Here is a 26,767-nt window from a genome sequence, read left to right as displayed (position 1 = left end):
TTTTCAACAAACATATGGTAAGTGTTTACATTCATAATTGTACTCAAATCTTCCTCCTGTACGCATGATATCCAAACAATACATAAACAATTATAGTTGAGAACTTATTATCGAAAATACGTTTAGCTGCATGATTGTTTCATTTCATCAGACTAGCTATATATACAAGTTGTTTATGAACGCAAACATCGGATCTTGGTCTTCGTATCATTTTAATGTCTTGCGTACAAATTTGTAAAAAGGGTATTGAGACTGTCAGGTGTATACACTCGAAAGGCTCTCACAGTGTTGCAATATGTTTTTGTTCGTCGTAAAACAATTCATTTTATAAAATATTTAATTCACATTTATATTTGAAATATTTTACTGTACATACTAATTTAGTAGAGAACTACCTTGTATAAGAGGATTTTAAAGGCCACAGCACAAATTGCAAATTTTACAAGTACGAGCAAAATATAAACGTTTACAGCATCTAGAAGAGATGAAGAAAAATAACAGATAAATGAATGAATGATTCATTGAATACATTCTTTTTCTTGGCTTGAATGATTTGTACACAAAAGGTTTGGCTATTACAGAGTTCTTATTGCATGACACGGGAGAATAAAATGTGTCTATAGTAGGTTGTATATACGACAACTTCGGTAAGTATTTCCCTAAACTTAAAATAAAACGAAATTCGTCCCCAATATACAAATTTTGCCAAAACGGTCTTGAAATTCGACCTGTCTTCCTCAACTGCCAATCGAAAGCCGAAACTCCTCAAACATGTTTTTTTTGCAAGACACAGTTATGAATGTCCTGTGATGACTCCTCGTTTCCCATAACACAAAACGCAAAATTATATCTTGCTGTCCCCACCTGATAGTTGGGATCTAGGCAGATGGCAACTTAGTTGACACACTGTTCAAATAATATTTGATATATCCAAAAATATTCCACTTTATCTCAAGTCAGACTTATTATCAGCATATCACGCCTCTTGCCATCACACGACCTGAATTTACGGCGGGGGGTCTGATAGTCTGAAAGGGTGGCACGAAATTTTTTGCTGCTCATGATTTGAACTAGATTAAGTCTTAGGTGCGGTCGTTTACTGGGTACATTTGTCAAAAATCCATGGAGAGTAAAATTGATTCGTCGAACGAAATCAAACATCAGGAGCAGTCGTTTACCTCGTACGTTTGCATCACTTACCTACCATATGCTAGAATTCGGTCGCATCACTTACCTACCATATGCTAGAATTCAATTGTGAGGCAATCAATAACTAAGGGAATGTGTGTATGTCTCTTTGTAGGTTAAAATGTAGACAATATAGCTATAATTATGGTAATGTATTGAGAGTAAAGTTGGGTTACTGAAGACGATATAAAAGTACACTATGGCTTTCAATAGTTAATGTGGGTTTTTAGTTTCAGATCTCTAAAAGGCCCCCTACATCTCCTTATTTTCAAAAAGTGCTCACCGTGGGAGGGGCACACACACTCCCACATCCTCCCCACTAGTGATCATGGGAATGCTGTTTCTGCCCAAAATTAAGACTGAAGGTGAAACTACGGCAAACCACAGGTGTCTTTAAGTCCAACGAAATTACGTTATAGAAACGCTATTAATTCAAATTGAGACAGTAGTTAGTTAATTATGTACATTCTGTATGTTATTATAATCAACCACTATACATACTCTTTATGTGTCTTCAATCAATCGCCATTATTTTATGCAATCTTTTATGTTATTACGATCAAACACTATTACTTTATAAATATGCTTTATGATACACACATTTTGTGATATTTTGGCCGACCACTATTTTATTATGCATACTAGCTCTTACGTTTATATTCTGTACATTATTATTTTATTTGCAATTGGTAAATTTATGTTTTTATGTGCTACCTCTTTCCATTTAATTTCCTCTCTAGAGGGCAGACTTTCTCGTAGCATCTGATCGCTCTTTTTTTTACTTGTTCGCGCGCGCACGTTTTTGTCTGTATACACGATGTCGAAAAGACATTTCATCGAATACACAAGGGAGTGATATCTAAATATGCCTTTAAAGTAAGGAGCCCATATGGAAAAGACACTTTCATCTAATCCCTTCCTATAACATTTCTTTCAGGTCAGACTACACCAGGTAAGATATCTTTGTTTGTATCATTTTCGTTTGGGTGGGTTTCTTCACACTCTCACAACGGTAATGTACGCCGTGACGGGGCGCCCTCACACATCGGTCAACCTCCGCTGCCGGTGAGGGCCTAGGGCGGAACGATACGACGTATCTTAAGTCTACTATGTAAGTCTGCTATTCTACTCACAGGCACTCGAATCAATATGTATGATTTTTTTTAAATGTATAGTAAATAACTATAGTGACTATACATTTCTTTGTGGTTTCTTACTGCTGTTTTCTTCCTCTAACATCTCCTGTCGTGATACAGTGTTAATTTAGGATAATTGTTATGTCTAGACAAGCTGTAGTCTGGACAATTCATCAGTTGTAATCGTCTGCTGTAAATACACATAGTCACTTGTGAGCTAATATTTTAATCCACAATGATATTATTCTATTCTAGGATGATCATAATACAAAATAATGACGTCATTAGGTATTTATGAATATTCCAAAAATACCGACACCGGTGATTGCATCGGAAAATACTACGAGTATATTATTGACGGTATTTTTTTTAATATTCGTAAATACCTAATAACGTCATTATTTTGTATTATGATCCTAGAATAGAATATTATCATCCTGGAATAAAACACTAGCTCACAAGTGACTGTGATTCTATGATGAATGATTCTATCAATGTACGATATCAAATATCTAAAAACTTTTATTTTTCATTTTATTCAACTAATTATAGTTGTCATTATATCAAACCAATACATTATCTCAAACGTAGATCATTGCTTACTCAAGTTACTATCAACCAATCCACGTGTTCTTCCAACTCACCACTACGAGTAGCATTCGGTTGTACTATGTCTCAAATAAATAGAGTTATGTTTTTATCGAGGTTAAGCACAGCCATTTCTGAATTTTAGAGAAAGATTGAAACTCTGTAAATTCTACTTGACTTTAATAGAGCCGGTAGTCGCTTCCTGTCAAGGAATATGTGGTGAACCTCATCCTGTAGCTGCGTGCTATTGTGACCAGACTTGTGTGTTCCTCGGAGATTGCTGTCCGGATGCGCTAGACATTTGCGGTCCAGGTAAAGCTATGAAATTTTAGATCTTGTACAAATACTGACACATTACGATATTTCCGATGAAATATGTTATCTTAAAACCAATGTAAAAGTACGTAGATTCAGCTTTGATATTCCACGCTAGTGTGTTGGCGATGGTTATCACGAGTCTATTTATATTCTATAGTTTAAGAGACTGATGATGAAAATTAATCTCAAATATGATTTAAGTTTAAGCACTGTGAAGTAGTTTTTCTCATGCATGCATTACTCACCATTCGAAAATATCACGTATTGTTATTAAAAAAAACATGAAATATTGCCATAAAGAAGCGTTTGTAACTCAAATTAGTAAAGTGCCTATCAAGTGAGTAAACTTTACAAATATAGTAAGATAAAAGAAATGAGAATTAGCCTTTTAACAGGATAAGTCATGGGATTCTGCGTTTACATTTTGTCTTTATTACTTAATAAGTTTGATAAATGTCTGTGGAAATGTTTGAAATGAATTTAGAATTTAATGACATGTATTCAGCCTAGATTGGATGATGAATGACAAGTGAATGTTCATAATATATATATGATTTATTTATATCAGGAACCGGCGGTTGTTCTGAAACAATATATATACCAAGTGGCGGATTTGTTGACGTAACGACACCGAATTATCCTTTGAATTATCCAAACGATGCCAACTGTGAATGGACAGTTTATACGGAGGATAATACGACGATCCGTGTTGAACATTTGGACTTTGCTACTGAATCATGCTGTGATTTCTACAGTGCTGGTCATGGAGATGATGTAAGGCAGCCGGAAAGTTATGTCATTCAGAGACATGCTGGTACCTCACTTCCTGAAGATTTCACTTCCTATGGTCCTGCAGTTTGGATGAGGTTCAATTCCGACTTTAGTATTACTAATAGAGGGTTTCATAATCGACTACACGACACGGGTATGTTTTCCTTCACACTGCGAACCAATTCACTTGTCACATGTGCAGTCAACGCACAAAATTTCTCAATGCATTCAGAAATGCAAAACAAAAATAGTAAATGAACAATTTGGACACAGTTTTTAGTTATTTTGACCATTAAAGGGGATAGTGAAAGCTGTTCCTATGTGCTCACCTCCTACAACAACATTTTATGACATGTTCTTCCACCAAATCTACTAGCCCAATTCTCTGAAGCATGTGTCCGTCACACTTTTCCCTTCTCTTCATATCTGCGTACGTCCCACTGCCCTCTCCCCGACAGCTTCATCTTCTCTTCTAAAATTAAAGATATTCATATCCGCCATTATATTAATCTAACGCCATAAAAACACAGTCACCTCTTCTAAATATAACAACGCTGAAATGCTACCCATATTGTCGATACATTCCCTTCTCCCCTACCCAATCACCTCACATGCAAGTTTTCCAGCTGAAATACCCCCACCCAACCCCTCCCGCTTGACAATACAAAAAATCCCCTCCCACTGAAAAATCGTGTACGAACAGCTTTTTGCTCAAACAGCTTCGTTGGCCGTACCTGATGACAACAACTTAAATGTTAGGAGACATGACTATATGGGACTTCTGCAAGGTAACTATTAGTCAATCGTTTAATTTCGGAAATAAAAAAAATACAACATTTATTCCCATTAGCAAACTATGATGAATTTCACTTGTGTTTTAACGTACCAATGTACCCCGAATAGACAAACTTGGATGTATGCCAAGTGTGTTATAACGTACCAATGTACCCCGAATAGACAAACTTGGATGTATGCCAAGTGTGTTATAACGTACTAATGTACCCCGAATAGACAAATTTGGATGAATTCCAAGTGTGTTATAACGTACCAATGTACCCCGAATAGGCAAACTTGGATGAATTCCAAGTGTGTTATAACGTACCAATGTACCCCGAATAGGCAAACTTGGATGTTTGCCAAGTGTGTTATAACGTGCCAATGTACCCCGAATAGGCAAACTTGGATGTTTGCCAAGTGTATTATAACGTACCAATGTACCCCGAATAGGCAAACTTGGATGAATTCCAAGTGTGTTATAACGTACCAATGTACCCCGAATAGGCAAACTTGGATGTTTGCCAAGTGTGTTATAACGTACCAATGTACCCCGAATAGGCAAACTTGGATGAATTCCAAGTGTGTTATAACGTACCAATGTACCCCGAATAGGCAAACTTGGATGAATTCCAAGTGTGTTATAACGTACCAATGTACCCCGAATAGGCAAACTTGGATGAATTCCAAGTGTGTTATAACGTACCAATGTACCCCGAATAGGCAAACTTGGATGAATTCCAAGTGTGTTATAACGTACCAATGTACCCCGAATAGGCAAACTTGGATGAATTCCAAGTGTGTTATAACGTACCAATGTACCCCGAATAGGCAAACTTGGATGTATGCCAAGTGTGTTATAACGTACCAATGTACCTTGAATACAGAATACACCCATAAGATATCTTGATTTGCACGATGAGACATATTTCTTATTCCTTTAATGTTAACTTTCATAAAAATGCTTGTGCGTTTCACAGATGCTAATGGCTATTATCACAGTTGTCGAAATTAAAAATTAATTTTGGAAAGTATCCTTCTTGTAAGACACACAAGAAATACCCCCAACTGAATACCTAACTAGTAAGTTCAGCTGTGTTGAAGTTTACTTACTTTGATAACTTCCACATTTCTACACCGTGGCATTGTATATGCATGGTATGACAGGTACCTCTATGGAAACAATGGATGACAATAGCAAAATAGTGTATCTGAAAATGATATCAAATAACCCTGTGCTAATCTTTCAACAGGGCTTTACAGCTGTGGTGGTTTTTGTGGTATTCATGACACCAACCAAGGATGTAGTTGCGCTAGTGATTGCGTGTTTGTTGACAATTGTTGCAGTGATTACTTTGAGTTATGTGCAGGTGAGTGTGGTTTACATGACAATAATGTACGTACATTGTTTCAAATGAAGAATTTTAGCTAGTTGGCGCATGGTAGCAGTGAATTGTGTCGATGTTATGATATCGTACTAGTCGTACAAAACGTACATATATACGAAAACTCCACCACCAGTAGTAATTTTAATATCAACTTCAAAGTAAATACCAACAGACTGTGCACATACATAGCGTATGAATTAGGATTGTTGCCCTTTCCATTCTCTATCCCTCATCTAAGTCACACTTATATCACACTGTGTGTTTTCCCAATGTCGTATATGACAGGCCTCTTTGTGGCACCGTCCCTTCGTTTCTGAAACGGTACATGTGCTCTGGCTTGCGAGAATAGTGTGTCCCTTCTCACTCTCCCTTTTCCGCCTCTCTTTTATTTGTCTTTCTCCTTTTTGTTACACTCGCGGTGTCAGCGTTTGTTTCTCATTCTCCACCCCTCTCTAGCTCTGTCATCCCGTGTACTTCGAATTCTTCCTATATCACACTGTAATCTAACGGCGTCTATGTTTGTTTCCCTTCCACTGGCACTGCCCTCTCAGCCCTAGTCTAGTTCCTGACCGACCGTATTCCGTACTACGTTCTTAACACGTTACACTGTCTTGTATATTAAGGGGTGGACCATTTGATATCCTGGGGGGCTTGGAAGATTTCGGGGGGAAAAAAGATGCCAAGTGGATTTGCTTGAAAAAAAATCCGGATATGAGTGGGTGATGGGGAAAAAAAGATGGACCACTGCTGCTAGAAAAAAAATATCTTGGCAGGGAAATGATGCACAGGTTCGAGTATACTGTTCAACCTGCTCGTACCTCTCCAACCAGGACACTTGTCAAATCATGACAAACAGTTTCAAACACATCTCAGGGACCAGTCAGTTTCGTTAGCCTGTGGTACATATATATATATTTGTTCAAGCATAACTATACATAAAATTATACATATAATACATCTAGCTACCACACTATCTAGTTACAGAACATGCCATGTAAGTGTTTGGCTGTTTCACAATCAGTGCTTCACTTATCTTGCACTTTGGGGCAAAAGTGAACTTGAAGGTTTTGTAATGGTAATCTTCAAGCATAACTATACATAAAATTATACATAACTATATTATAAAATTATACATATAATACATGTATTACCTAGCTACCACACTATCTAGTTACAGAACATGCCATGTAAGTGTTTGGCTGTTTCACAATCAGTGCTTCACTTATCTTGCACTTTGGGGCAGAAGTGAACTTGAAGGTTTTGTAATGGTAATCTTCATACTATTGGATAGTTTATCAAAGAACTTAACCTAAATTGTTCTAGTCTCTTCAGTATGAATTGTCAGAAGGGATGATATACTTCCTATTTCAGACACTACATGTATCGACACCACAACTCAAATTCCAGTTTTTATTGTACACTAGGTATGACCTCCTAAAGTGCTCTCACACATCAGTAACTTTACTATGCATGCAATATCAATGCCCCTATACCAATGTTACAGGCCCACTTTTATAACATGGAAAACTTATTTAAAAAGGTTATATTTACTTTAGCTTTTCAATGCTTGGCAATATATATCTCAGAGGCTATGAATAACCTAAACATTGCCTAAATAGAAACAAAAAATACAGATTTGGCAGGGGGGCCCTTGGATTCCATCACCCCAGAGGCCTCTCATTCGTTAAACCAACAATAAGATTCACCAAAAGTGGTAAAAAAAACTTGAAAAGCTTCTAGGGGAGACCCCCTAGGACCCCCCCCCCCATAAGAGGTAGACATGTCCAAGCCTCAAATCAAAGTTCTTCCCTCCACCTCTTACTGTCAAGATTCTATGAAACTTTATTTCAAAAATGTTTCAACCATGTGTAGTTGCTTTTTACAATTGTTAGAGCTGTCTTGTAAAGCTTGCAAATTATTGTCTGAAAGTGTCTGTTAATAGCCTGAAAATTGGCTTTAAGAGTAAAAGTCCTCCAGGGTTCTAGGGGGAGACCCCCTAGAACCCCCCCCCCCCCGTAAGAGGTAGACATGTTCCAGTCTCAAATCAAAGTTCTTTCCTCCACCTCTTAGTGTCAAGATGCTATGAAACTTTATTTCAAAAATGTTTCAACCTCGTGTAGTTGCTTTTTACAATTGTTAGAGCTGTCTTGTAAAGTTTGTAAATTATTGTCTGAAAGTGTCTGTTAATACTACCTAAACATTGCCTTTAGAAGTAAAAATCAACCAGGGCTTCTAGGAGGAGACCCCCTAGAACCCCCCCCCCCCCCCATTCACACACACTCACACAAGAGGTAGACATATCCCAGTCTCAAAGCTCTTCCCTCTACAGCTTACTGTCAGATGCTATGAAACTTTATTCACGGGGGTCAGTGACTTTTCGTTGGCCCAATGGATAAAAAACACTGACACCCCCCTCCCCCCCATCCCCCCAAGCTGGAGAAACTGACCAGTCTATCTGAATGTCTGAGCTCACCAATCAAGTTTCAGTGTGTCATCATACCGTGGCAGGAAAAATGTCAATGATTTTTATTTAATTGAAAATCAAACATGTATGAAATATGTAGTTTTCTAAATAAAATCTGTGTGATAGAACAGCATCCTTTTACTCTCTGTATTACCCTGTGCGAAAACCAAACAGAAAATTGTGGCAACAAATTTAGGTGTTCAACATTCAGTGACGTAAAAAAATCCAGATATCTCAAAGAAGCAAAGAAAAAAAAAGTTGCCAGCATAGGCGAAGGGGAAAAAAATAATTCTCAGGCAAGCAGGTGGGATATCCTCAGGATATCGAATGGTCTACCCCTAAGTGTGAACAATGGTGAAGAACCCCAGACCACTATATAGTGGTCTGAGGAAGAACGTAGTACGGAATACGGTCCGTCTGGAACTAGACTATCTCAACCCCTTCCCCTCTGTCTATCAATCTGGGTCTGTCTGTGTCTTTATCCCATTTTTTCTATTATTAATAGGTGATTGTTATGAGCACATAGTCCTCCCAGAGGCTGGCCAAGTAACAGTGACGTCACCAAACTATCCCAGTGACTATCCTAACGACGCTCAATGCCAGTGGATACTGCATGCCTATCAAAACACCCCGATTATAGTAAGATTCCAGGATTTTAATACTGAACCGGACAGGGATTATTTCTTTGCTGGGAATGGAGCCGTTCCGAGTGAAGATAGCAGCGTAATCTGGGCTCATTCTGGTTTCACGGCACCAGACGATTTCATTTCTAGTTTACCTGATGTATGGATGCGTTTTGTGTCAGATAAGGAAGTTACCGAGAAAGGATTTGAAATTATCGTAGAAGACACATATGGTAAGTTTACTGTTTATAACACGTATCACTTTAGGTTAAAAGAAATTAAGAAATTGTTCAGCACTTAGCCCCGAGGTTTAAATTTTACAATATATATATATATATATATATATATATATATATATATATATATATATATATATATATATATATATATATATATATATATATATATATATATATATATATATATATATATATATATATATATATATATATATATAGTTTTGGTAGTACTGGAACTCTTTCTTGGGTGTAACTCGGAGTTTCACGCATATTGCGATCATCAATATGCGTGTCTGATGATCGCAATATGCGTGAAACTCCGAGTTACACCCAAGAAAGAGTTCCAGTACTACCAAAACTATTACGCTCTGCCACTGCGGTATAGAGCACTGTCTTAGCAGATTGATACCCACCGAGTTATATATATATATATATATATATATATATATATATATATATATATATATATATATATATATATATATATATATATATATATATATATATATATATATATATATATATATATATATATATATATATATATATATATATATATATATATATATACTCCGCTCTGCGTGCAGACGTATCGAGCACTGTACTACGGACAAATCTTACCACTGACTTCCTATATATATATATATATATATATAGTTTTGGTAGTACTGGAACTCTTTCTTGGGTGTAACTCAGAGTTTCACGCATATTGCCTGATGATCGCAATATGCGTGAAACTCCGAGTTACACCCAAGAAAGAGTTCCAGTACTACCAAAACTATTACGCTCTGCCACTGCGGTATAGAGCACTGTCTTAGCAGATTGATACTCACCGAGTATATATATATATATATATATATATATATATATATATATATATATATATATATATATATATATTACGCTCTGCCACTGCCACTATTACGCTCTGCCACTGCGGTATAGAGCACTGTCTTAGGAGATTGATACTCACCGAGTTATATATATATATATATATATATATATATATATATATATATATATATATATATATATATATATATATATATATATATATATATATATATATATATATGTTGAGGGTAGAAGAAAATCAAGTCGGGTTTTTCGTCTCTACAAGCCTGTTTCGTGAGTAAATCACTCGTCAGGAGATGTATATATATATATATATTTGATTTATAAGAATAAGGATGTTATAAGTCGTTGCTCAGACTGATGATCGATGAGGAAGAGTGAAACTCTGAGTAACGACTTATAACATCCTATAATGCACTGCTACTAATATTGCATCGAGCACTGTTCTCTCCAGTGAGATGCTATGACTATGTATCGTCACGTTTGAAAAAGAAATTGTAGATACAATAAGATTTATTTCATGGATTTCGGTTTCTCTTTAGACAACTTATCCCGCATCCATCCATATAGTGTAGATTGTTTTAAAGAATCCAGGACGATTTAGTCAGATGAATACTGTAATACTAGTAGTTTCCTAGAAAGTTCATCTACAAATATTCTATACTATTCTAGGTAAAGGTTACTGTGATGGCGGCTGTGATTGGTTCAATTCGGTATACTTGTGTAGTTGTTTCCATGATTGTATTTATTCTGGTAACTGTTGCTTGGATTATTTTGAAAAATGTGGAGGTAAGTAAACTGCTGAAATGCAAGGAATCTGTAAAATAGTAGGTATTAAGGGTAAACATTGACGAAACTTCCCGAGTGTTACCATAAAACGTTGTTAAGTATGAAGCTAGTGATCAAAGCTAGATAAACCCATTCTCGCAAAACCAGATATGTTATTTCTTCCTCGAAACTGCGAAGTAACGAATCTGGGCGATACGTCTTGAACGGTGCCGTAAAAGAGGCTGTAGTTTACGACGATGGATAAAATTGACAAAAGTCTTCCGCAATGATCTATTGTCATGCATTGCTCACGTTTACATTTATCAAATATCAGATATTGACCAAAAGTTATTTTATGCTAAAATAATATCGATAATACATGACATTTTTGTGCTCAATAAATGAGTGATAACATACTATTCATGTTGATTTAACAGTCACTAAAACTTGGGCAGTACCACCTAAGTTTCCGTTTAATTCTTATCTTTGATATTTCTTGTAGATTATCAGGTTGAACTCAAGTGACACAGCATTAGTTGTACTTTGTTATTGCATATAGATGATATTACATTACTTGTCCCCACCCCCATCCCCGCACACACACCGTTTGACTGACCTGCATCTACGTTTCACTTTATACTCATACAGGTAACTGTACAGAAACTCTGTATGTTGAACCCGATCAACACGTCGATGTGTGGTCACCAAACTATCCTCAGAATTACACTAACGATGTCCGATGTCAATGGATAGTATACATTGAGGGTTCCAGTACAGGCAGATTATATGTGAGTTTCACAGATTTTGCAACGGAAGAGGGTTCCGATTTTGTATATGCTGGCCATGGAGACCAACCTAGTAGCTTCACCACCGAGATCACACACTCTGGTTATACCTTGCCACCGAGTTATGTATCAAATACTGACTCTGTCTGGTTGAGATTCATATCTGATGAAAGTATTGTAGACCGGGGTTTCCATGCTGTAGTAGAGCTCCTCGGTACGTATTAAACATCTGTTAATATTCAGTATGAGAAAAAGCAATTGAGATTGACCTGTGAGAGAGAAAAATAACTTACAAGGAAACCACGTGGTGTAGTTCAACAATCACAATATACTGATAATTATATCTTTGTGATAAATCTTTCTCTCCCATTTATACTTATCTCTTCTCTCTCTCTCTCTTCTCCTCTCTCTCTCTCTCTCTCTCTCTCCTCTCCTCTCTCTCTCTCTCTCTCTCTCTCTCTCTCTCTCTCTCTCTCTCTCTCTCTCTCTCTCTCTCTCTCTCTCTCTCTCTCTCTCTCTCTCTCTCTCTCTCTCTCTCTCTCTCTCTCTCTCTCTCTCTCTCTCTCTCTCTCTCTCTCTCTATATCTCATAGGAAGCTCCTGTCTTGGTATATGTGGGCAGTATAATTCTGACTTCCAATGTAGTTGTTTAAGTGATTGTTTCTATACCGATAATTGCTGTGATGACTATTTCGATGTTTGCGCTGACAAAAGTAAGTACTAAGATGAAAACCCGACTGTGATAACGTGACCATGTCTTTTACAAAGGAAAATGTCCGTGGAATGATCATCATTTCGTTAGCTTTATAATATATGTTTAGTTTGCTGTAAAACAGTAAAACAATCTCTGGCTTGAACAATCCGAATTACATAGTGCAATTATAGACAGACAGACAGACAGACAGACAGACAGACAGACAGACAGACAGACAGACAGACAGACATCTATATTGTCTCTCATTTCCCTATTCACAGGTTGTACCGAGGAAATCACCATACCTGCTGGTGGACAGATCAATATTACGTCACCAAACTATCCAAATAACTACCCCAACTTTGCTGCATGCGCGTGGATTGTTCATAGTGAAAGCGAAAGCAACATTATGGTGCAGTTTCAAGATTTCGAACTCGAGGGCTGCTGTGATTATGTATCATCTGGAAATGGGGATGAACCAGGCCTGGCAACCAGTGTTATATGGCAACATAATGGAAACACCTTGCCTGAAGACTACCTGTCCGTTATACCGTCGGTTTGGTTGACTTTCACGTCAGATTTTAGTATAACTTTCCGAGGATTCCTAGTTACTCTAACTGACACAGGTTTGTAGACGTACTAGACACACCCTAGAAACGTTCAGAATAAGATTTAACAAGTAAACGTAAGTAGAAATAAACGTGGTGTTGGTGGCCCTCCTACGTAGGTTTCGAGCATCACCAGTACTACAAAGAACTGACTAACAATATGCCGTAAAACGGCAAATAATAATTGTTACGTTAAATATACCGTAAACGGCAAATGAATAGACAACTTCGGAAGACCCCGTGAAAGCATTCCATAGAACCTGAACCAATTCTTGAACATATGCAGAAGGGGGGGGGGGGGGTTAACATAAACAGTAAATCTGAAACAATGCTGAGGACGTGTATTTGACTATTAATTGGTACGTGACGTTTCATTCTAGGTTCTGCAGTAGAGGACAGAGAGGGAACTAACTAGGTAAGTTCTTGGAAACGCAGTGTGTCAAATGTATATAGGAAAGACGTTTATATTAATATTTGTACTCAGAATAAAGTCATGTTTGTATATATGCATGTATGAATTTATTATATGTATGTATGCAAATGTATGTGTGTATGCATGCATGCATGTATGAATCTGTCTGTGATGTAAGTGTACTTACGTATGTATGACGGTCTCAACAAAACTGGTATCACAAAATTCAACTCAAAAGGTTTATCTAAATTCTGACCAGTTTTCGACTTGAACGAAAACTACAACAGGGTTTGTGTTAGCAGAGTATCATCGTGTTGACAAATATGAGTTCAGCAGTAAGATGTGCGAAGGAAAACTGGGTGGAAAGATCAACACGATAGACAGGTGTGTAATAGGGAAAGCAACCATCAGAGTATTTAGACCAATAAACACGGTTCACTATTCACGTCTTCAGGGTTCGAAGTTCACAGTCGGTTTTATGATATACAACTCTTAAATATGGATATGATTTTAGAAGAAATCGTGTGTCGCTTTCAACTATCGACAGTTTTTAATGCGCTATAAGTATTTAGACATATTTTTATACAGCTTGTTCTTCGTTAAATTTCATCTTTCTTCATTACATTCCAGGCTATTGGATAAGAAGCATAGCTGATTACTGATTACAACGAATCTAACGAATCACGTCACGACCACGTCACATAACTTGTATCTGTCAATATAACTTTGATGATATCATCATGGAATTCTACAGATATGTTTTTAGAATTCTAGATATTGTAGCTTTGATGACATCACCATGGAATTCTACGGGCATGTTCCGAAACTTCTTGATTGAATTCTCTAAGATCTAATCTGACAAAACTGGGTATTGAGAAAAAAACAGTTTGTCTGAATAAAATGCAACTTTGAAACGTGTTATATTTGCATCCAGATAGTGTTACTACAGTGGTAATTATATGAGTACATAGATGTGTTGTGTCTGTGTCTGTATTTACCTAGGTGCACGTGTCTATGTACACGTAAATATACACGTCATATGGGATAAATCGATAGAATGAAATAAGTTGTAGCTATAGACACGATAAGAAGAAAGTAAGGCACTGTGTTGTGTTGTGTTTTTGTGTGTGTGTGTCTGTGTGTCTGCATATGTGTGTGAGAGAGAGACAGACACACAAGCAGACAGACAGACAGACAGACAGACATATATAGAGAGACAGATAGGCAGACAGAACGAGAGAGGGGGAGGAGAGAGAGAAAAGTGAGATTAAAAGAGAGATTCATTCATTTATTGACCAATACTGGTTATTCTCAATCTGGAATACAAATTAGTGATGTTGAAATCATTATCATTATGGTTGAAGTGCAGTAATCATGTTGATCACGTGAACTTCATTGGGTATATGGACAAGTTTTCCACACATGAACTTCATTGAGTATATGGAGCAAGTTTTTTCACAGGGACCAGCAGATTTTGCTACCTGTCGGTCCTTACAACCAGTAGTCATTTTCCCTTAATTTCACACACTGTAATCAGCCAAACTATTCTGATAACATTCAACACAAATAGTCTCAATGTTATTTCAATATCCAACGTGAGAAGGAAATAGAGCAAATGACATATTAATAAGATTATAAAATGCGTGACATCAAGTGGCCGAGTTATTTTCTAATACACACTTCAATAAAGGGTAGAAATAGATTATTAATTGAAGGATGGAAATCAAATTTGGAAATTACCCTTATTTCTAATTCCTTTATTGAAGTTTATATTAGAAAATAACTTGGCCACTTGATGTCACGCATTTTATAAATAAACAATAATAAACAAACAATAATTAATGACAGGCGGCTCTCTGTTGTGAGAAGTCGAATAACTCAAAACAAAATAACCACGATATTTGTAACAAATATCATTGAAATTTGAAATTGGTAAATAAAACGTGTTCGTTCGTAAATGTATATAATGCAGGTTAATCCCTTCATACTGACGAGTAGAAAATTAACTTTGTTTTATATAAACTGTCTAATGAAGATTACCATTACGAAACTGTAAACCCCCCCCCCCACCTCCCACGCAACATCAGTGAAGCACTGATTGTGAAACAGCCGACATGACATGATCTATAACTAGTGTGGTAGGTAATACAATCATGTATATGTTTATGTATAGTTATGTTTGAATGTCACTCTAGGCGAAGTAATATTAAAGAATATCTCTAAGAAACGGGGATAAGAACAAATACCACAGTTCAGACAAAGTCATGCCATTGTACAAAATAATATTTTCTTCCATCACAATCCAAAACACAATGAACTCCCGATCAAAATTATTAAAACAGGATGACCTTCCCTACTCCCAATTTCAAAAACACGGTGACACCGCCCCCACCGACAAAAGAAACTGACCGATCCCTAAATCATCACCCTGTTCCTGTATTGTAGTGCAGAGGACAACAACATAATCCACCGTCGCGATCGAATATCATATCAAACTGTAAGGTTAGGAACAACGAAGTATGTTTTAATATTCATCCATTTTCCCACTTGATGTGGTGACAAATTCTGAAACAATGTTACTGATACGTTTTCTCTTTTACACGAAGCCCTTTTCGTGGTTATATCAGCTGCCATTTCGTTTTAGAAGTAAAATTTCACGTTTTGAGCACAGACAAGTAAGATTTCTTACTTGTCTGTGTTTTGAGTAAAATCACCACTGGTAGGTTCACTTTTATCCTCCTAGGATAGTGTTGTCAATCCATTGTTTCATATCTGCCTATCAAATAATGCAAGAGTGAAATGTTATAAGTCATATCGACATTTTCATGATTTCTGTAACTTGCACCGTTTATGGGTTTTTTTAATGAAATAACACGAACGAAAGACATGACATTATTCCTGTCCTAACAATGTACACCATATTGAATAGAATTGAAACATTGCAGTATTTACGATGACTGATAAGTTGTAATGTGCGAATTTTACAACCAAAGACATCTGGACCAAATATCGAGTACATGATATGATAAGACATTCTATATCAAGTAAGACATTGTCTATAAAACATCACATTCTGATAAAACGTTGAACCAAATACAAAGAACACAGAATGATGACAGTTTCTGTGACTCCGCTCCTGACAACTCTTGTTGTCTTGGTTTTATATTCTCAACAAACATATGGTAAGTACTTACGTGAATTATTTTAATAACAAATCCCTCTTATATATATATGCAAATAAATACAGACATATATTATTAGAAATGATTACAGCTAAGAGTAAGTAACGATTGTGGAACCTTTAACGTTCGATATTTTCACTGCTTAATCAGACTTGCTACAAATTCAAGTCTCTAATGAACGCAAAAATAGTGGTCTTAGTTTTAGGTGAATGCGAAATTGTAGTCTAGTTTCATTTCAACAAGTCATATGTTCAAAAGTCAAAAACTTTCTTGTAATATTCGAAAGTGAAGTATATATTTATTGTGATATTTTTTTTCTGTGTAAATTTGACCTCAGACGGTTGTTGGTTGTCTCATAAACTGTGTTGGTGTTCAGTTGTTTGACCATCTCTGCGGATCATTACTTTGTGTATGATGTCATTTTGATTTAAAAACAGATATGCCAATTTATCGTTTCTCAATAGCTGAAATATTTTACCGTAAAATTGCTACAGAACTGCCAGGTACTTCAAGTGCCAATCCATGTGTACAGAACGAACTATGGCTATGGCCAGTAGCTCACTCACGTAACCTTAAAAATGAATGTATTATATCATAGACGGTTATGATTACATTCATTACGTGCATGAGTAGTATTTCGTGCAAGATTTCTAACTTCTGTCAACAAATGTGAAACGTGCAAGAGTTAAATGTGAAGAAAAAAAATTGTGCGAAATATCTGCCTTCTGGTCATGGATATACAGAACACATCTATATGTATACGTGTAGTGGTTATCAATGTCTTGAAATATATCAAGGTGTGAGCCGCGTGTTCGAAAACACAAAACGATAACCTGACTGATAGTTGGGATCTAGGCAAATAAGAGAATAGCAGATCCGGGTCATACACGAATTTAGGGTGACACACTGTTCAAATATACATGATAGTAATAGATAATAGACTTTATCTCTAACCAAACTTATTATCATCATATCATGCCTGACCCATCTCTAACACACACACATGTTACTTTTCACAAATTGTAGATATGGTTCACTTTATATTATGTCAGAAGTACAGAGTCTTAAGTTATCTTTTTTTTTCTTCCATGACCTAATCCTTTCCTAAAACATTTCTTTTCAGGTCAGACCTCTACAGCAGGTAAGATATCGCCATTTTTATCTTTGTTTGGTTGGAATGGGATAATTAAGATTACTTTGTCTGTACAAGCTCAGACCACTAAAAGAAGTACAAGTCCTAGTCCGGATAATTCATCAATGGTAATCTAATGATAAAGGCATGGTTACAATTCAATATATGATATATAAAGTGTATAAAAGTTTTATTTTATTTTATTTTTTTCAACTAATTATTATATTATTATTATTATTATTATTATTATGTCAAACCAATACATTATCTCAAACGTAGATCATTGCTTACTCAAGTTACTATCAACCAATCCACGTGTTCTTCCTACTCACCACTACGAGTAGTATTCAGTTGCACTATGTTTTATGCTGCAAATAATTAAAATAATAAATATATATTTTTCATCATGGGTTAACCACAACCATTTCTGATTCATAAAAATGATTGAAACTCTGAAACCTTTCTTTACTTTGACTATTAGGTCCACCAGTCCCTTCAGGTCCACCAGTCCCTTCCTGTGAAGGGATATGTGGTGACCGCCATCCTGTATTTCCATGTTACTGTGACCAGGCCTGTGTTCCAAACAACGATTGCTGTCCGGATGTGACAGAGTTTTGCGTTCCAGGTAAAGTTATGAAATTTTAAATGTTTTACAGACTGTTACACATTATGATATCACCGATGACGAATGCCACTGTAAAAGTGGATTCAGCTTTGATATTCCACGCTAATGTGTTAGCGAAAATTATCACACATGAGTATAGCCATTCTATAGTTTAAGTTTTAGCCTGAACTGATGATGAAAATAAATCTGAAATAGGATTTTAAAAATTAAATATTTTAAAGAAATTGAGTACGTTTTAATGTGTAAAAAGAATTACCCAGCTGAATACGATCACGTGGTTGTCATGTCGTATGGTTAGTTATGGTTTATGTATCACACTGGTTTATTGAACTTTGCAATAACTTTTTAATTAAAAAAAAATGTCCGGCGACAAACTTGAATTTGCAGTGGCAATAAAATCAAGGTTTGGCCATATGACTCTCTGTCTGCATTTTATCCCCACTTACTAGTATTCTATTTGGTAAAATTTCGCTCGAAATGTTTCCAATTAATTTAGAAAGTCAATATGGTCGATTGTAACAGAGTGGATGAATGACAAGTGCGCTATATCCCAAACCCAATATAACCTTGATATTTTGAGTCTACGAAAGGGATTTCTTTTGAAATGTAGCATTAAAATGTTATTGGCGTTGTAGTTGTTGTTGTTGTTGTTGTTGTTGTTGTTGTTGTTGTTGTTGTTGATGATGATGTATGTATGTATGTATGTATGTATGTATGTATGTATGTATTAGGCATTGTAGCTTTTTAATGGAGTTCGATAATCAACACCTAAGTTCAAAACTCTTCCCCACAAATTTAATTTCGCTCCTTTTAGATCGTAATCTATACTCTCATTTGCATAAGGTTGACTATTTCATGAACTGGGCAAAGTTACATGCACATTTCATGAATTGGGCGATTTCACAGATTGGGTGTAACATATGCATGTATGCATGTATGTATGTATGTATGTATGTATGTATGCATGCATATCTGACTTCTGGCCATGGAAGTACAGAACACAGCTATATGTATAATGTAGTGGTTATCAATGTCCTGAAATGTGACTCAAGGTGTGAGCCACGTGTTCGAAAACACAAAACGATAACGTTAACCTGCTGCTTCGATAGATAGTTGGGATCTAGGCAGATAAGAGAACGGTGGTTCCCGGTCCAACGCACACACTGTTCAAATAGTCCAAACTTAATATCAACACATCCAGCCAGATGCCCTATCTAACAGACTAATAACAGCAACTCACATATGTTACTTTTCACAACTCTTAGATATGTATCACAGGCCAACACTTTGATATCTATTATTTCGGCAATTTCGCTCACATGTCTAAATATATATCAAATTCACTTCTAAAATTGCTACTAGACACATACTTTAAAACCTTGTCTCTAATCGATTGACTGACGAGAAAAGTAGGCATTAGACATATTGTGATCAGCACAGTTGAGTGTAAAAATAACGTCACTGTTTGGTCACACAATAGATTAATGAGAGAACATGATAAATTGAAATTTCGCCGATGACCTCATTTTAGGTATCGTCGATAATTTCATCGTTTACTTTCATCCAATCACATAAAAGATATCAGGATACCATTGTTTAATTATATAAACACTTTCCTATTAAATCAAGAGTTTAGACAGTAAAGGCCGGAGAGGAATTAGAAGGCAAATTTAAAATAATTATTTCATTCGGAGGGGTAACTGGAGAATCACAATTCTGTGTCTGTTATAACGATATTTCTGAGTGCTGGTGTGATCCGGTACGAAGGTAACTTTGTATGTAGTGTGCAGTTAGCTGAACATTCACTACAACTTTTGACGTAAAGACGAGAGTGTCGACACTGGTGTGAATAGAAATAAGGTGACAATATGTTTCATGTTATATTATGTCAGAAGTATAGAGTCTGAAATTATCTTTTTTTTTCTTCGACGATCTAATCCTTTCCTATAACATTTCTTTCAGATCAGAATTCTACAACAGGTAAGATATCGCCATTTTCATCTCTGTCTGGTTGGTTGGGCTTTTTCGCCTTAATTGTCTATGAAATAATTAAGTTTACTGTGTCTAGACAAGTAGTCTGGACAATTCCTCAATTGTAATCTTTTTCTATAACTACCAAATGGTAAAGACATGATTATAATTCAATATACAATATAAATGTTTTCATTTTTGTCAACTAATTATAGTTGTTATTATATCAAACCAATACAAGATGTTAAGGTGTTTATCTCAAATGTAGATCATTGCTTACTCAAGTTACTATCAACCAATCTACGTGTTCTTCCTACTCACCACTACGAGTAGTATTCAGTTGTACTATGTATCAATTGTTTAAAATAAATAGAGTTATGTTTTTTTTATCGAGGTTAAGCACAGCCATTTCTGAATTTTAGAGAAAGATTGAAACTCTGTAATTTCTACTTGACTTTGAATAGGTCCTCCAGTCCCTTCCTGTGAAGGAATATGTGGTAGCAGCCATCCCTTTTTTCCATGTTACTGTGACCAGGCTTGTTTGTCAAACGACGATTGCTGTCCGGATGTACTAGACTTTTGCGGTCCAGGTAAAGTTATGAAATTTCAGATCTTGTACAACAAATACTGATTGTTATCATAATAGTATTGAGGAAATATGTCGGCTTCGTTGGTCTTATCACCGTTCGTACTACGCTTCCGTAACGTTACACTCTTTCACTGTGCTGAAAAGCAGTAACGGTGGTATATGATATAGGGTATTATCATATACCTATGCCCAGATCAAGCGTTAAGTTCTTGATGACGTTCAATGCGAAATATCACTTCTGATATGATTAAGGGTTATGATTTTGACGTCAAAGCGTTCAGAAAGAGACTTTCTGTTTGCAAAAGTTACGGTAATTCCAACATAAACAAACACCCGATTTCCGTAAGGACAAAGTGTTACATTTTTAAGATATAACTAAACATTACATCAATAATATTAATAACACATACATTCGGGTTATAATGTACTTGTCATTTATCTAATCTTTATATCAGGAACCGGCGAGTGTACTGATACAATATATATACCAAGTGGTGGATATGTTGACATAACGACACCAAACTATCCCAGTAATTATCCAAACAACGCCAACTGCCAATGGATAGTTTATACAGAAGATAACACGACGATCCGTGTTGAACATTTGGACTTTGCTACTGAATCATGCTGTGATTTCTACGGTGCTGGTCATGGAGATGATCCGAGGGATGAAAGTCGTGTCATTCAGAGACATTCTGGTACCTCACTTCCGGAAGATTTCACTTCCTATGGGTCTGCAGTGTGGATGTTGTTCTATTCCGACTTTAGTATTACTGATAGAGGGTTTCATAATCGACTACACGACACGGGTATGTTTTCCTTCATATTGCGAACTAATTCACTTGTCACAGGCACAGTCAACGCACAAAAAATTCTTAATACATTCAGAAATGCAAAACAAAAATAGTAAATGAACTATTTGGACACAGTTTTTAGTTATTTTGACCATTAAAGGGATAGTGAAAGCTGTTCCTATGTGCCCGCCTCCTACAACAACATTTTATGACATTCTCACTGGATACTTCCCACTGCCCTCTCCCCAACAGCTTCATCTTCTCTTCTAAAATGTCACAATATTAAATATTAATCAAATTCACCTCTACTAAATGTAACGACATTGAAATGCTGCTCGCATTGTCAGGTACCTTTATGGATGACAATAGAAAAATAGCGTATATGAAAATGATATCAAATAATAACCTTGTGCTAATCTTTCAACAGGGCTCTACAGCTGTGGTGGTTTATGTGGTCTTCCTGACACCAACCAAGGATGTAGTTGTGCTAATGATTGTGTGATTGAGGGAAATTGCTGCAGTGATTATTTTGAGCTATGCGCAGGTGAGTGCACAGGGTGCTCAGGCTCATTTAGTTCTGTTTACAAATATAAACAAAACAAAATAAACATACAAGTAAACAAACAAACAAAAACAAACAAATAAACAAGTAAACAAACAAACAAACAAACAAACAAACAAACAAAATAACTGACAAATGAGTAGATACATACATGAGTAAACGACAACAAACCAACGAACAACCAAACACTGCCCCCCCCCCCCCGAAATGATTTCCATATGTGACCATTTCGGGGGGGGGGGGCAGTGTTTGGTTGTTCGTTGGTTTGTTGTCGTTTACTCATGTATGTATCTACTCATTTGTCAGTTTATTTTGTTTGTTTACTTGTATGTTTATTTTGTTTTGTTTATTTTTGTAAACAGAACTAAATGAGCCTGAGCACCCTGTGCTCTGACTAAGTGAAGGTAGTGTTTAAAAAGCGGTTTTTTTTCCTTATAATATTTGACAGGGGGAGGGTCACATTTTTCCCTTTTGTCACACTCTCAAGGTGTCTGTATTTGTATCCCTTTCTCCACCCCTCTCTGTTTTCCCATGAACTTCGAATTCACCCTTTATCACACTGTAATTTAACGGCGTCTATCCTTCCACTGCCCTCTCTGCCCCTTCCCCTATCAATCGTCGTCTGTCTGTGTCTTTATCCCATTTATTTCTGTCATTTATAGGTGATTGTTATGAGCACATAAACCTCCCAGAGGCTGGTCAAGTAACAGTGACGTCACCAAACTATCCCAGTGACTATCCTAACGACGCTCAATGTCAGTGGATACTGCATGCCTCTCAAGACACCCCAATTATAGTAAGATTCCAGGATTTTAATACTGAACCGGACAGGGATTATTTCTTTGCTGGGAATGGAGACGTTCCGAGTCAAGATAGCAGCGTAATCTGGGCTCATTCTGGTTTCACGGCACCAGACGATTTCATTTCTAGTTTACCTGATGTATGGATGCGTTTTCTGTCAGATAAGGATGGTACCGAGAAAGGATTTGAAATTATCGTAGAAGACACATATGGTAAGTTTACTGTTTATTACACGTATCACTTTAGGTTAAAAGAAATTAAGAAATTGTTCAGCACTTATAGCCCTGAGGTTTAAATTTTACAGTATAAATACATATCGTCACATTTGAACAATTTTGTAGATACAACATATCATTAATTGACAAATAAGCTATATATTCCAAACTTTCTCTTTCAACAACGTGTCCCACATACATGTAGTGTAGATTGTTTAAAAAATCCAGGACGATTTAGTCAGATGAATACTGTAATACTAGTAGTTTCCCAGAGAGTTCATCTACACATATTCTTTACTATTCTAGGTAAAGGTTACTGTGATGGCGGCTGTGATTGGTTCAATCCGGTATACTTTTGTAGTTGTTTCCATGATTGTATTTATTCTGGTAACTGTTGCTTGGATTATTTTGAAAAATGTGGAGGTAAGTAAACTGCTGAAATGCAACCAATCTGTAAAATAGTAGGGTATTAAGGGTAAACATTGACGAAACTTCCCGAGTGTTACCATAAAACGTTGTTAAGTATGAAGCTAGAGATCAAAGCTAGATAAACCCATTCTCGCAAACCAGATATGTTATTTCTTCCTCGAAACTGCGAAGTAACGAATAAGGCGATACGTCTTGAACGGTGCCGTAAAAGAGGCTGTGGTTTACGACGATGGATAAAATTGACAAAAGTCTTCCGCAATGATCTATTGTCATCAGGTGCAGCCAACGAAGCTGTTCGTGCAAAAAGCTGTTCGTACATCTGTAATAAGATATGGGGAAAGACGAAGGCAGTAGGCAAAGCGGCCAGTTTTCGTTATTTTTTTACAGGAAGTTAGTGAACAAATTTTACTAGTTTTTTACAATATTCACAAGACGTAAATTAATTCTGTAGTACAATAATTATTTTTTGGGCACGTGTGTCATCGAAACTGCGAGGCAGTGCATTGAGATTGCAACACAATGTAATACGTCAACTGACAACTGTCAATACGTATATATGTTTTGTTGTGAGTATATCAAAGAGCATCCTGTGTAAATTTAACATTAGGGCTTCAATGAATAGTGGACAGAGGCTATATGTCTGGTAGAGGGTATTAGAGAGAGGGGAAACCTTGGCGAAAATTGCGGGAAGCGGGCAGTGGGCAGGCAAATCTGGCCAGAGGACAGGTTGTGTAATATCGCAGCGGAAGGACAGATACGAACAGATTTCACTTCCCCCTCCAATTTTGAATCAAACGTAAAATTATGTAAAAAGTGTTTTTCAGCTATGTTTTAACTCTGTTATAATTTCAGAAGAATGATTCGTTGGCTGCACCTGTGTCATACATTGCTCACGTTTACATTTGCCAAATATCAGATATTGACACAGACACACGCATACATACATACATACATACATACATACATACACACACACACACACACACACACACACACACACACACACACACACACACACACACACACATATATCGTATGACTCACCTGCATCAACATTTCACTTTATACTCATACAGGTAACTGTACAGAAACTTTGTATGTTGAACCCGATCAACACGTCGATGTGTGGTCACCAAACTATCCTGAGAATTACACTAACGATGTCCGATGTCAATGGATAGTATACATTGAGGGTTCCAGTACAGGCAGATTATATGTGAACTTCACAGATTTTGCAACAGAAGAGGGTTCCGATTTTGTATATGCTGGCCATGGAGACCAACCTAGTAGCTTTACAACCGAGATCATACACTCTGGTTATACCTTGCCACCGAGTTATGTATCAAATACTGACTCTGTCTGGTTGAGATTCGCATCTGATGAAAGTATTGTAGACCGGGGTTTCCATGCTGTAGTAGAGCTCCTCGGTACGTATTAAACATCTGTTAATATTCAGTATGAGAAAAAGCAATTGTGATTGACCTGTGAGAGAGAAACATACTTACAAGGAAACCACGTGGTGTAGTACACAATCACAATTTACAGATAATTATATCTTAGGTGAACCAATTATCCACATTGGCAATAACCAAAAGTTGTATTTAACTCTCTCTCTCTCTCTCATAGGAAGCTCTTGTCTTGGTATATGTGGGCAGTTTAATCCTGACTTCCAATGTAGTTGTTTTCGTGACTGTTTCTATACCGATAATTGCTGTGATGACTATTTCGATGTTTGCGCTGACAAAAGTAAGTACTAAGATGAAAGCTCGACTGTGATAACGTGGCCATACCTTTTACAAAGGAAATGTCCTTGGAATGATCATCATATTTAAGATCTATTTACAATGGTTCTCAAACATAGTGCAATTATAGACAGCAGGACAGACAGACAGACAGACAGACAGACAGACAGACAGACAGACATCTATATTGTCTCTCATTTCCCTTTTCATAGGTTGTACCGAGGAAATCACCATACCTGCTGGCGGACAGACCAATATTACGTCACCAAACTATCCAAATAACTACCCCAACTTTGCTGCATGCGCGTGGATTGTTCATAGTGAAAGCGAAAGCAACATTATGGTGCAGTTTCAAGATTTCGAACTCGAGGGCTGCTGTGATTATGTATCTTCTGGAAATGGGGATGAACCAGGCCTGGCAACCAGTGTTATATGGCAACATAATGGAAACACCTTGCCTGAAGACTACCTGTCCGTTATACCGACGGTTTGGTTGACGTTCACGTCAGATTTTAGTATAACTTTCCGAGGATTCCTAGTTACTCTAACTGACACAGGTTTGTAGACGTACTAGACACACCCTAGAAACGTTTAGAATAAGATTTAACAAGTAAACGTAAGTAGAAATAAACGTGGTGTTGGTGGCCCTGCTACGTAGGTTTCGAGCATCACCAGTACTACAAAGAACTGACTAACAAATATGCCGTAAAACGGCAAATAAAAATTGTTAGGTGACGTTAAATATGCCGTAAACGGCAAATGAATAGACAATTTCAGAAGATCGTGAAAGCATTCCATAGAAACCGAACCAATTCTTGAACATATGCAGAAGGGGGGGGGGTAACATAAACAGTAAATCTGAAACAATGCTGAGGACGTGTATTTGACTATTAAATTGGTATATGACGTTTCATTCTAGGTTCTGCAGTAGAGGACAGAGAGGGAAGTAACTAGGTAAGTTCTTGGAAACGCAGTGTGTCAAATGTATATAGGAAAGACATTTATATTAATATTTGTACTCAGAATAAAGTCATGTATGTATATATATATATATGCATGTATGAATTTATTATATGTATGTATGCAAATGTATGTGTGTATGCATGCATGCATGC

The 26,767-nt window shown here is 36.6% G+C and overlaps 1 protein-coding gene across 1 annotated transcript; it reads left to right on the top strand.

Moving 5' to 3' along the window:
* Nucleotides 1-1,516: 1,516 nt before the first annotated feature.
* Nucleotides 1,517-26,606, top strand: LOC144437034 (cubilin-like). The gene is made up of 21 exons (XM_078125902.1): nt 1,517-1,553; nt 2,126-2,140; nt 3,099-3,224; nt 3,799-4,155; nt 4,721-4,789; nt 6,029-6,145; nt 9,133-9,483; nt 11,017-11,133; nt 11,761-12,111; nt 12,872-13,216; nt 17,230-17,358; nt 17,916-17,933; nt 18,406-18,549; nt 20,985-21,110; nt 21,565-21,918; nt 22,331-22,447; nt 23,128-23,478; nt 23,788-23,904; nt 24,987-25,337; nt 25,865-26,209; nt 26,572-26,606. The coding sequence occupies exons 1-21, from the start codon at nt 1,517-1,519 to the stop codon at nt 26,604-26,606; spliced, it is 3,972 nt and encodes a 1,323-aa protein (XP_077982028.1).
* The last annotated feature ends 161 nt before the right edge of the window (nt 26,607-26,767 follow it).

Source organism: Glandiceps talaboti, chromosome 6 (assembly GCF_964340395.1).
Source record: "Glandiceps talaboti chromosome 6, keGlaTala1.1, whole genome shotgun sequence".
NCBI lineage: Eukaryota > Metazoa > Hemichordata > Enteropneusta > Spengelidae > Glandiceps > Glandiceps talaboti.
This window is presented reverse-complemented; position numbering and strand designations above follow the sequence as displayed.